We start from the raw sequence: 13,392 nt of genomic DNA, 5'->3' as shown, positions 1-13,392 counted from the left end.
CTCAATCCAGTTTCATTTATTACTACTGTATTCACTTTGTTAAAAAACAGTTTTACATTCACCAACCCTCACCCTTGCCCACCTCGGTATGACAGTCTTATTTTTTAGACCTTGTCCATTACATCCTTTACCAATATTAGAACTGCTTCACTTGGTGTCTATTAGGAGAGCCTAAGGGTAAGTGAGAGGTGGGTGAGATTCCCTAAAAGTCAGTCTATTACATTAATTTTGCCATAAAAGCCAGACTAGAAGCAATATACTCCCATGGTTCACTGTGCAGACTCACAGACACTGCTACTATCAATAAATCTGTAAAAGGTCTCTGGGAAAGGATCATACAAGTATATGTGCTAATATTACCTAATAACCTATACAATTTAATAAATTATATATTCTTAATGTATAAACGACTTGAGTAATACAAGATATACATTAGTATTGGAATAAATTAAGGAGTCTCAAAATATGGTCATTTTCGTGTTAACCAATAATTTTATCAGCAAAAGCTTAAACAAGAGTGCTGCTGGCTAGTGAAATCACCACCACTGGCTAACAAATTACCCCCAGTTTAATGTCTTTCTAGCTTTCCTTTCCTTCTAATGTTACCACCACAGCATTTTTCTTGATACAATTATTAATACCAAAACAAACCTATATTCTACAAGTGAATATATGACACTCAAAAAAAGCTTGTTAAAAATTAATGTATAGACACTTTCAAGAAATAGTAATAAATACAGTTTCAGTCCATCAAATTTCACTGATTAGGAGAATAGATATTCTGTTATAATATTTGAAGTACGACTGAAAAGCAACTAAAGCAGGTCTTCAAATAACCTCCTCTCATTCAACTTTGTTTCATTCAACATTGTTTCATTATAACATTGAGGAGATACAGAGGAACTTAACTCTTGTTTATATCAATTAGCCTATGGTAAAACTGGTTTCATTGTGTGTTGTTTCCCTTAAAGTTGCAGAACCCACAACATTAAGAGGGGACTTACTGTACCTTCAGTAGTGATCAACATATTAAAGTCATACTCTAAAGGAATCAACAACTTACTTAGACTTTGAATAAGAAAGACAAACAGAGGTGACAACAGACTAAAAGGTAAAACTTCCATAAGGTAAAGGAAAATAACTATGACGGACTGTCTCTGAAGGAAAAGTTAAAAGTCACCAAATCCCACTAGAGGCATAAAGGAATGGTCACTGAAATTATTACAAAGATACTGGCAGATATAAAGGTGAGTTGAAATTGGGAGGAAAAAAATATAGTTCTAAGATAAAGATCATGTATGGAACATGAAAAAAGTTAAGTTGGAAAGAAGTATTCTATCAAAATGTCTTATTCTGTCTCTCGCATATTAAAAGGAAGATAGAATGATTTTCAAATGATTAGTGAGATATCCCCAAATGAATACAGTTGCCATAGCTTATAAAACTAGACTATAAAAATACCCATAAGCTCAAGAATAAATAAATAACCTGAAGTGTTATATATATTGAAGAATTTGAATTCACAGCAAAAATAAATTTTAAAAAATCTACCTACATGAAAACTCCAAGCCTCTAATATCAGAGACATTCTGTCAAACATTTAGAGAACAAATGATAATAGTTCTATACAAACTATGACAAAAAATTAAAGATAGATCACTTCCTAAGTCATCTTATGAAGCCATCATTCCCTGGATACCAAAACCAATAACATTACAAGAAAAAGAAACTATACACCAATATCTTTCATAAATAAAAATATTCTCTAACAAAATGTTAGTAAATAAAATCCAACAATATATAAATAGAATAATATCATCATGGCCAAAAGGGGTATCCCAGGAATGCAAGGTTGGTACTACATTTGAAAAATATCATTGTAATTCATTATATAAACAGACTAAAGAAGAAAAATCAAATCATTTCAGTACTGGCAGAAAAATAATTGTCAAAAATTCCACAGCCATACATGATAAATTCTCAGCAAACTAGTAATAGAAGAGAATATCCTCAACCTCATAAAGGACATCCATTTTTCAAAAACATACATCACATTTTATTGTGAAAGACTCAAAGCACTCACCCTAAGATTGTGGAACAGGTAAAGATGTCACTTTCAACACTTCTATTTAACATTATAGTATAGGCACTGGCCAGTAAAATAGTACAATAAATGGAAATAAATGGCTTACAAATTGAAAAGTTGGAAATAAAGCTGTCTTTTTTATAGGTGACATAATCATCTATAAAAATCCTCAAAGAATGTTAAAAACTAGTGTGGCAATGTCACAGGATAATCAGACCAATATAACAGAATAGAGAACTCAAAAATGGCCCAACTGTACAAAAATTCATGCTATAAACAAAAGTACTGTCAAAATCCAGTGGTATACAAAATGGATTGTTTAATAGCTATTGCTGGGAATACTGGCGCAATACATGGGAAAAAATAAACCTGAATTCATACTTTGCCATACTCACAAGTGAACCAGGGTGATCGAAGACATATATGAGAAAGGTAGAACTAAGAGCTAATAGTAAAAAGTGTAAAAGAGTACTCCTGGGATCTTTGAATGAGGTCTCTTAATCACTATTAAAAGATCACAAACTATGAAGTAATGAAAACTATGAAGTAAAGAAAAAAGTAATGAATTTTACTATATCAAAATAAGAATGTCTGTACAACAAAGACACTGTAGAAAAAAATATGATGCGAGGCTATTTTTTTTAAATGGGCAAATGATAAACAATTCACAGTAATGGCAGCCTAAATAGCTAACAAGTATTTGAAGGAATGCTTGGCTTAAATTAATCAGAAAATGCAAATTAAAATGAAAATATGCCTTAATATCCACCAGATGAGCAAAAAGCAAAAGTCTGAATATTAAATATTAGTGATGATATGGGAAATCATAAACCTTCAAGCACTGCAAGCAAGAGCCATTCCTGAGAACCATGGAGCCATTCCTGAGAACTGAACTAGTGAAATGAAGTAAACATATCCTGTGTCACATTAATTCCCCATCTAAATATACAGACTATAGAAAAAGTCTTGCACAGGTCCATAAGGAGACATGTTACAAGAATGTTCATTGATTCAATGTTTATAGTAATTGGGCATTTTCACGTAGTCTAGACCATCCATCATGAACAGATTGTCAAATAAAATATGGTAGACACATACTAGGAATATTTATTAGTTTTCTATTGCTGCCATAACACATTACCGCAATTGAGTGGTTTAAAACAACACCAGTTTATTTTGTTACAGTTCTATAGGTCAGAAGTCTGGTAGAAGCCTTGGTGGACTAAAATCAAGGTTCTGGCTAAATTATTCTTGATCTACAGAATTCAATGCCTTGTGGTTATAGAACTAAAGTCACCACTTTCCCTCTGACTGTAAACAGGGTGGTTTCCGGCTTTGAGAAGCTGCTGAATTAACTAACTCATGGCCCCCTTCCTCCATCTTCAAATTCAGCAATGGCCAGTCAAATCCGTCTTGTGCTTTGAATCTCTCCTCCTTCTTCCATCTCATCTCTTTGAACCAATCAGGAAAGGTTCTCCACTTTGAAGGACTCGTATGATAATATTGAACTCACCTAGATAATCCAGGATAATCTCCATATCCAAGTTCCATAACCTTAATAACATCAGCAAAGTACCTTTCGCCATGCAGAATAACATATTCACAAGTTCCAGAGATTAGGATGTGGACATCTTTGGAGACCATTATTTTGTATATCACAAATATAATGTAGCAGTCTGGAGCAATGAACTAATAATATTCCTACATAAATAAATCTTTTAAAACGTGAGATATAAAGTACCAGACCACATCATTTATGTAATTTAAAACACATACATGCACAACATAAGATTTTTTTATCAAAGATATTATATTTCAAAGATCTGAAAAAATAACACAATAGAGGAGTACTACACAGATAACTGAAGTGCCGTAAACTGACCAATATGATCAACAAAACTCACTATATCTGAGAACCAAAATAAAATAAAAAGTGGCAGAAGAGTTACTTATGATCTAGGAATATCTACACTGCACACCTTGTTTTCCTACTATTTTTATATCATGCGGTATCTTCCTCTGTCTTTAAAATTCTTATGTTTTAACAACCTAAAAAACCTCCCCCAAACTACCCTATTCCATATATTTCTAAGTTATATTTTGTCACATTAGTTTTCACCAATTATTATGTTTATATAATTACATCATTAATCCTGGCTTACTTATTGGGTTATAAATTCTTATGGCACAGAGCATCTTCTATTATCTTTGTACTTCTCTACATAAACTACTGTTATAAGTAAAATATACATTCCATAAATAGTGTTGACTAAGTAACCCAAAATAATATTTGCTGCAATATAGTTCCATCGGGAACTTTCCTTAAGTCTAAGAATTACTATGCAATAGTTTCACTAGACAGCACATAGAAATCCTCCAAGAGAGTGAAATGTGTGCTCTTAATAATTATGCTGGGAGTGATGAACACAGAATACAATACACAGTTGATGTATTATAGAATTGTACACCTGAAACCTATATAAATTTATTAACCACTGTCACCCTAATAAACTGAATAAGTAAGAAAAATAAAATAAAAATTTTAAATAAATTTTAAAAACCGAAAATAAATAATCATGCTGAGACAAGAGGTATAAGCCAGGACTGGCCCTGACAAACTGGAATATAGGTCATCCTACCCAAAAATAGATAGAAGAAAATGGAAAACAGCAAGGTATTACATCAAATTCTTTAAAGTGAAGCTCAAGTATGATATGTCAAAGCAAATGGCACTCCCCAGTGTTCTGCAGAAATGCTCAAAGACTCATTAATGATAGATTAAAAGTATATTGCAGTATAGTTTTTCAACCATCACTGGTAAGAATCAAAAGTTTTAAAGCATTGTGTTGGTTAAAGAGTTGTACACTAGGAACCCTAATTGTTGATAAAAGTATAAATTGGTACATCCTTTATAGTAATCAATTAAGCATTCAAATGCACATGCCTCAAGTTATATTGCTTATATCATATATCAGTTAGTTTTCATTCCTTTGTCTTCTCCAATGAAAAAGCAATCTACTTGAAGGATTTTGTGTATTTTTTTTCCACTGGTATACCCTCAGCACCTTATAATCTGAATGGCACACGACCAATATTCATTAAATTTTATTGAATTAGTGCAAGTGTAGCTAGAACAGAATTCTAGGCAGAAGGAATATCATAAGAAAATACTTAAAAATTTAAGAATGAAAGACTTATAATATGTATTAGTTATCTGCTGTGGCTAGATTGTAGGTTGTGCAGGAGAAAGAAAAAAGTGGTGAGATAACTTAGAAAGGGCCCTGGCCAGTTGCTCAGTGGTTAGAGCATTGGCCTGCGGACCGGAGAGTCCAGGGTTCATTCCCGCTAAGGGCGCAAACCTTGGTTGCGTTTTGTCCCCACCCCGATTGGGGTCATGTGGGTGGCAACCAGGGTCAATGTGTCTCTCTCATGTCGATATTTCTCTCTCTCCTCCCCCCTCCCACTCTATCTGAAGATAAATGCAAAAATGTCCTCAGGTGAGGATAAAAAAAAAAAGAACTTAGAAAGGACAGATAATAGTGAGCCTCAAAATGTAGAAGGATAGGATTTTGAATCGGAAAAACCTGTTTTAAGTGAAATGTATCCTCTGATTCTGGAATCTTGGAAAATCATTTCAGTACACAAAAGGTATCTTAAACTTCATCTTATGTTATGTAAATTAAAATTACGATGCCTGAAAATTTTTGTTATAGAGCCTAGAACATAGTAGGTACTAAATAAATGTTGGTTTATTTTATAAAACTAAGAATTTATACTTTAATTAAAAATGGGAAGGCCTCAAAGGTGAGCAAATAAATGACTTCAGCATATCTGTACTTAAACTCATAGTTCTGGAAACAAAGTAGAATATGTAGAAAAGCAAATAAACTGAGAAGTGGGAAGCCAGAAAGAAAGCTAGACATAGTTAATGCATAAACAAAGCAGTGACATTATCCACAATGGAAAGGAAGGGTGGAATATAAGAGATATATTAGAGATAGAACTGACTAAAATATATGTAAACATTCACTGAATGTGAAAATGAAGAGGAAGAGGATTAGAAAATAAATACCTAAGTATTTTAATTTAGGAAACAGGATAATTGATGTTGCGATCAGCAAGACTAGGGAATGACAAAGAAGCTGCTATTTTGGGAAGAAATAGATACTTAGATTCAAAATATTTTGATTTTGAAGTATTTGTGGGGGAAAGGGTAAGATTGTACAACCTCCAGATGTAAATACAAGTCGGGTACATGGAGATCTCAGAACTAGAGATAAACATTTCAGAATATATATCATATTTCAATATAAAAAGCAGTGCCACATGAGAAATCTTGTTTTTCATGATCTCAAGTGCCAACTCAATCCACTTATTGGTCTATAACCATCTCTGCAACTAATTCAGGTGGAATAATCACAGAATTAAACAGTTTTACTTTTAGGGTGCGCCTTTCGCCATCTGGTGGCAAAAATCATGAACACAGGTTTATTTATAATCCTTTAAAAAACTGAAATGATTCCGGTACAATGCAATTTCCAGCAATGTATTATGAGGAAAGGATCTTTCATTCTTCCTTTCTATCATAATTACTATTTCTCTTCTCACTTTTTACTCTGGCCACTGATATATTCAAGCTGTATAATTAGAAGTATTATTGTTAAAAACATAAATCTTCCCATTCTCCAGGGGCTTCCCACTTCTTCAAAATTTACTCATTGCATAACCCAACATACACCACAATGTATACTGTAGTTTAATAACTAGAAAATTAAACATACTATAGTTCATGTTGCCAAGTTTCTTACTTTCAACAACTAACAGTTTGGTTTGCTTAAGTAATGGAAATGGGATTTTTGAAACTACATATAAGCTTTCAACAGATTGGTCAATAGAACAATACAGAACATCTATAAATATATGCTAACATATAATAATTAATATGTGATAAAATAGCATCAAATCAATGGGAAGAAAAAGACTGCTCATTCAATAAGTATAGTGGAACAAGGGCTAATCATGTATAAAAAAAGTTAAGTTTAGATCTGCACCTCACACCATACTCTTAACAAATTTTAGACAGATCACTGTTTTACAATGTAAAAGTAAAATATCAATAATAGTACTATTAATAATAGTTTTAAATAAATCAGTAAGATAAGCAAAGGGCCACAACAAAGGATTAGACTACAATAAACACAAGAAAAGATAATCAACATCATTAATCATTAGAGAAATGCAAATCAAACCACAATGAGATAAAACTTTACACTAACTGGGATGACTATAATAAAAAAATAGACACAAAAGAATTGAAAACAAACGCCCACACAAAAACTTGCATAACAGCATTATTCATAATAGACCAAAAAAAGAAAAAAAAACACTCAAATACCCATCAGCTGATAAATGGATAAACAAACTGTCAGATATACATACAATAAAATATTATTCAGCCACAAAAATAAACAAATTATTGATTCCTACTACAAAATGAATGAACCCTGAAAATATTCTACGTGAAAGAAGCCAGACACAAAAGGCCATATATTTTATGATTCCCTTTTTATGAAATGTCCAGAATAGGCAAATCCACAGAGATATAAAGTAGATTAGTGGTTGTCAGGGAACTGAAGGGAGGGGAGAATGAGAAGTGACTGTTAATGAGTATGGAGTTTCTTTTTGGGGTGATGGAAAAGTTCTGAAATTAAATACTGGTGATAGTTTCACAAATTCATAAATATACTAAAAACCATTGAATTGTATACTTTAAAAGGGTGAACTTTTGGGCACATGAACGATATCTCCATTAAAAAAATGAGGAGTTATAAAAAAATTCCACCAGAGTTAAAAACATGTTTATGTATAAGCTTTGGAAAAAGAATAAGCAAAGTCAAAAAACTAATGACAAATTGGGAAAAATCATTTGCAATCTGAGGTAAGTGGATTTCTTAAATGTCCCTGCCTTCTGATGTACACACCTGTGCTATCACGCCCCCACCCTTAAGTATGGGCAGGTCCTGTGACTATGGTGGGATATAACTCCCATGGTTAGATTATATTTATATTTATATATTCTATTTATATCCCTTTTAGACAGGGTGAATTTTTTTATGGACCACTAGCAAGATCAACCTTGATATTCAATGTCAGAACAAAATGCATACTACCCACCCTAAAATACTTTTATATATATGCCATCATATAGTCAAATGGTAGTATTTATACTCATGTTCTATCTCAACCCTAAGATAACCAGTTCAATTATGTGTTATCTTGGATCTTAACCTTTTGTTTTTTTCATAGCAAAATTTTATTTCTTGATTACTGAATCTCTCTATATAGCTTTTTTTAAGCTCCTGCATTTGAACCTTCCCAATTTGTTTATGTGTTTAATTTCTTTTAAAAAATTTTTTTTCTTTATTGATTTTAGAAAGAGAGGAAGGGAGAGGGAGAGAGAGATAAAAATATTGATGAGAGAGAACATCTATTGGCTGCCTCCTGCATGCCCCCCACTGGAAATTTGGCCCACAACCTGGGCATGTGCCCTGACCAGGAATCAAATTGGTGACTTCTTGGTGCATTGGTCTACACTCAGCCACTGAGCCACACAGGCTGGGCTCATTTTTGTTTTTTTAATATGTAAAAAAGGAAGCTTCAAACTTCATTTTTAATGGCTATTCAATTTTTCTAGTAGCATTTGTGAAAAAGACTATCCTTTCTCTACTTAACGGTCCTTGCACCTTTGTCAAAAATCAGTTGTCAATATATGAATGGGTCTATATACAAACTCTCCATTCTGTTTCACTGATCTATTTGTCTGTCTTTATGCTAATGCCATACTCTTTTAATTACTGTATATTTATAATGTCTTCACATAGGTAGTGTTAGACCTCTAATTTCTGGTATTTTTAAAAGCTGTTCTGGTAATTGCAAATATTTCCATATGAATTTTAATAAATGGCTCAAATTGGGGAGAAATAACATTTTAACAGTATTGCATCTTTTCATCTATGAATATCTCTCCATTTATTCAAAACATTATTTCTTTTCATCAATGTTTCATTGTTTTCAGTATACAGATCTTGTACGTATTCTGTTAAATTTGTACCTAAGTACTTCATTTGTCAGTGCTAGTATAGATGTATTTCACATATTAATGTGTTCACAAATATTATTCTTTTAATTTCCATTTCCAAGTTGTTCCTTGTTGTATTTAGAAATACAAATGATTGTCTGATATTGACTTTATATCCTGCAACCTTGCTAAATTCACTATTAGTTCTGATAGCATTTTTATAGACTCCTTTAATTTTCTATATAAACAATTGTGTTCTCTATGAATAAAGCGTATTTCTTCCTTCTCCATTTGAATGTCTTTTATTTTATTTCACTGTAGTCTTATTTCACTGACTAGAACTCTACTATATTTTTTAAAAGAAGTAATGAAAATGAACATCCTTGTTATGTTTTTTATTAAGGAGAAAGTATTCAGTCTTCACCATTTGGTGTGATGACATCTGCAGGATCATCATAGATATCTTTGATTGGGTTGAAAAAATTCCTTTCAATTCTAGTTGCTGAGAGTTTTTATTAAAAATAGATGCTGAAGTTTGTCAAATGATTTTTCTGTATCTACTGAAATAATATGATTTTTCTAATTTGTTAAAACGGTGAATTATCATTATTTTTCAAATGTTAAACTAACTACATTCCTGGGATAAACCCCACTTGTTCATCCTGTATTACCATTTTATATATGTATGGATCCAGTTTGCTATATTGGTTTCGAGTTTTTATATCTATATTTATGAGGAATGTTGGTCTACAGTTTGTTTGGTGGTGTTGTTGTTTTTTCCTTATAAATATCTTTGGTTTTGGTATTAGGATAAAGTTGGTTATGAGAAAGGGTTGAGAAATATTCCCTCCTCTTTTTAATTTCCCAGAAAAGTTTATGTAGAAATGGCATTATTTCTTCCTTAAAGACTGTTAGAATTTAACAATGATGCCATCAGGTCTGTAGTTTTATTTTGGGGAAGGATGTTAACCACAAATACAATTTCTGTAGCACTCATGATGTTATTCAAGTTATCCTACCTTAAAATTCTTTGGTTCCTGAGATTCTGCATTGATATGTGGTCCTAATACTCCAGCCATGAAATCACCATGGTTTTGCCCAAAGATAGATTTACATTATCTATTTCACTTTTGCTGGTTTTTAAAAAAATTGGTGCATCATCATTATATTATTCTCTCAAGACATTAGCAACACATCTGTGTTATGGCTTTAGGCACCATCTGAAGAGACTCTCAGTTATCTTACCTGTTATAACTGACTGCTCAGAACCCACCACCCTGTAAATCCAATTCAGATTTGTTTTTCTACAAATGCATGACTTTATACTTGTTCACACAAAAACACATCTGCCACTTCTGACAATATATATAGTATAAACAGGATTTTCCTTAAATTTTTTTTAATTTAAAAAGAAATATGAAATAAAAAAATAATCGTCCCCATGAAAATTTTTCATTCTCCTCCTTCCAAAGGCAGAAAATATAAGAACCATAAACACTATTTTTTAAAGTCTAACACTTTTATTGTGGAGAAGTCCATAAAACTGAGCTAAAATAGTAATAATAGAGAACTCATAAAACCCTTTCATCTGTATTTACCTGCTTGGAAAACCACCTCATCCTTCAGCCCAGGGCAGAACCTTTAGAAACATTGTTAACCTTTCCCAATCTCTTAACTCCCACTTCCAGTTAGCTCTATCAATCCAACCTCTGTAACAATATCTTAAAACCATCTCTTCTTCATTCTCATTGCTCTTATCCCAGTTTCTTTTCTCAACAATAACCTCCTATCTAAACTCCCTGTTTTATTTCACTTCTTTTTTCTGGAAAATCTGATAACACAACCCTCCCTCATCAAACCTAAGATTGCTCAAACCTATAATAGCTCAAGTCCTAAACATCACTTTCAGCATTTATATAAAACATATGGACATTTATATTACATTTAGACAACTGGTTGCCTAACATTGCATGTATTTTTGTTTCTGGTTGGAATGAAAATTAAAAATAATATGTTTACCTAAAGATTAAACAAAATGTTTACCTGTCTGAAGCTATGTCACTGGCAATTTGGTGCTTCACTCCTGACCCATTTTTAATAGAATCCTGTCTTGTGAGCCCATGAGATCGACTTTTCTCCACTGCAGGTACAGATAAGTCACCTGAGGGTCCTTGGAACTGGGCCTGCTCGTGCAGTTTTGCTTTCTTCTCCTGAGGCGCCTCCTCATTCCGCAGTCCTCGAAGAACCTTTTGATCAGGTTGCTGTGGTGTATTAGATCCACTATTATAAAACCATGCTCCTGATTTAGTGAGGATTTCTTGTTGTTTTCGGCACAAATTACATACCCACATAACCTGCACGTGAATACAAAGGGAAAAGAAATTAATGTTTCCTAATGTTGAAAACAAACAAAAAGAGAGACAGTAATTCAAGCCAACAAAAATATATATGGTTATTCTTTCTGAAGTTAAAACGTAATCCAGATTAACAGCTACCCTTAGTTAAATCACATGTCCTTACTTTTAATTTTGCCATAATAATTACAATAAAATAGATAATGCTTACTGGTAGTAAAAATACCAAACAAATTATTAGTTGTTTATATATATTCTTTAATTATTTTTTTATTTAAATTAGGAGCATAGTTTAGTATACAGAAAATGGATTTTGAGGCTAGACAGACTTGAGTTTAAATCCAACTCCAAGATTAGAAACAGTACAAACTTAACAAGGTACTAAATATTCATATCTATAAAATTTAGTTTCCTAAATGATAAAATAGGGAAACAGGGATAATAATACTAACATTCTAGTATTGTTTTGAGGATTGAAGATTAGAAATAATTTATATAAAATGTACAGATGATGTATCATAGAATTGTACACTTGAAACCTATATAATTGTATTAATCAATGTCACCCCAATAAATGTAATGTTAAAAAATAAAAGAATAAAAAATAAATGTCTAGTTCAATGCCTAATATATGTTGGCTTTCAGTAGATTATTATATTTGTATATTAGGTTAATCTTCTATCACCAATTATATTATAGACTTCCTAAGGGGGTTTTATTTCTAAGTAGCACCTAATGGTTAAATAAAGCTAGGAACATTGTTGATCCTCAATAATAACCTATTAATTGCTCATAGTTTCTAGTTGGACACTTATTTAAATGCATATTTAAACAGTGTTAAGTATATTCACACTGTTGTGAAACAGACCTCCAGAACTTTTTCCATTTGCAACACTCAAAATCTATACCATTAAAAAGCATATCCCCTTTTCTCCCAAACTCAGTACCCTGGTAACCACCACTCTACACCTGATTTTTTAATATAGATATGTTTTTCAGACACCAGGAATCTAAGAATATCGTAACATCTGTATAACTAGAAAATCTTCACCCTCTTCTGAAAAATAGTTTTCAATTAATCAGAAAAAAATTAAATCACATATTCATAAGATAAAGGTGAATTTATATTTCAAGTGAATTGTTCTGATATTTTATTTATGTCAAATCCTGAATCTTACACAGCCCTTCTTATTGCTGACCACTTTTTCATAATTTAAATAAGTTATAATAGTGTAGGTAATCAGAGTAAAAAAAAATTCAACGTAGTGGTTTCAACTAATACAAGGATATGTTGGTAAAATACCACTTAAATTTTTTGCTAAATTGCTCATTATTTCAGTTCACGTTGTTTGTATAGACCATATCATACAGCATTGTATTTGATAATTTTTTATTATTTTGTTCTCTCTTTGAATTGTATGTACATTTCTTTTTTTTACCCAATTAAATTTAAAGTTCATTGCGGGCAACATCTATATCTTCTTATGTATAATAAGACCTTATAAATCATAGAACAGTAAGACCTTCTAAATGCTTGCTAACTTAAATTTATTTGAAGTCCTTCTGGAGGATGTGTAATAATAAAATATTTGATGTTTTTACATTAAGATATATGTTTCATTGATTTCCAAAAGAATTAGTCGTGAATAATGACAATATGGCCCTGGCCAGTTTGGCTCAGTGGTTAGCACATAGGCCGAAGGGTTTCAGATTCGATTCCCAGTCAAGAGCACATACATAGATTGCAGGTTTGATCCCTGGCCCTGGTGGGGGTTGTGAAGGAGGCAACCCATCGATGTGTCTCTCTCACATAGATGTTTCTCTCTCTCTCTCTCCCCCCTCCCCATTCCCTTCCCACCTTCCACTCTATCTAA

General features: G+C 32.2%; 1 protein-coding gene across 1 annotated transcript in view; it reads right to left on the bottom strand.

Annotated features, from left to right (window-relative positions):
* The window catches only part of RIMS2 (regulating synaptic membrane exocytosis 2), a 513,935-nt gene that overhangs the window by 335,174 nt on the left and 165,369 nt on the right, over positions 1-13,392 (bottom strand). The window contains exon 4 of the mRNA XM_036264303.1: positions 11,208-11,518. Within this exon, the coding sequence (XP_036120196.1) occupies positions 11,208-11,518 (311 nt within the window). The remainder of the gene's footprint in view (positions 1-11,207; positions 11,519-13,392) is intronic.

Source organism: Molossus molossus, unplaced genomic scaffold (assembly GCF_014108415.1).
Source record: "Molossus molossus isolate mMolMol1 unplaced genomic scaffold, mMolMol1.p scaffold_m16_p_16, whole genome shotgun sequence".
Lineage (NCBI taxonomy): Eukaryota > Metazoa > Chordata > Mammalia > Chiroptera > Molossidae > Molossus > Molossus molossus.
Note: the sequence above shows the minus strand (reverse complement) of the source record. Positions and strands in the feature narration are given on the sequence as shown.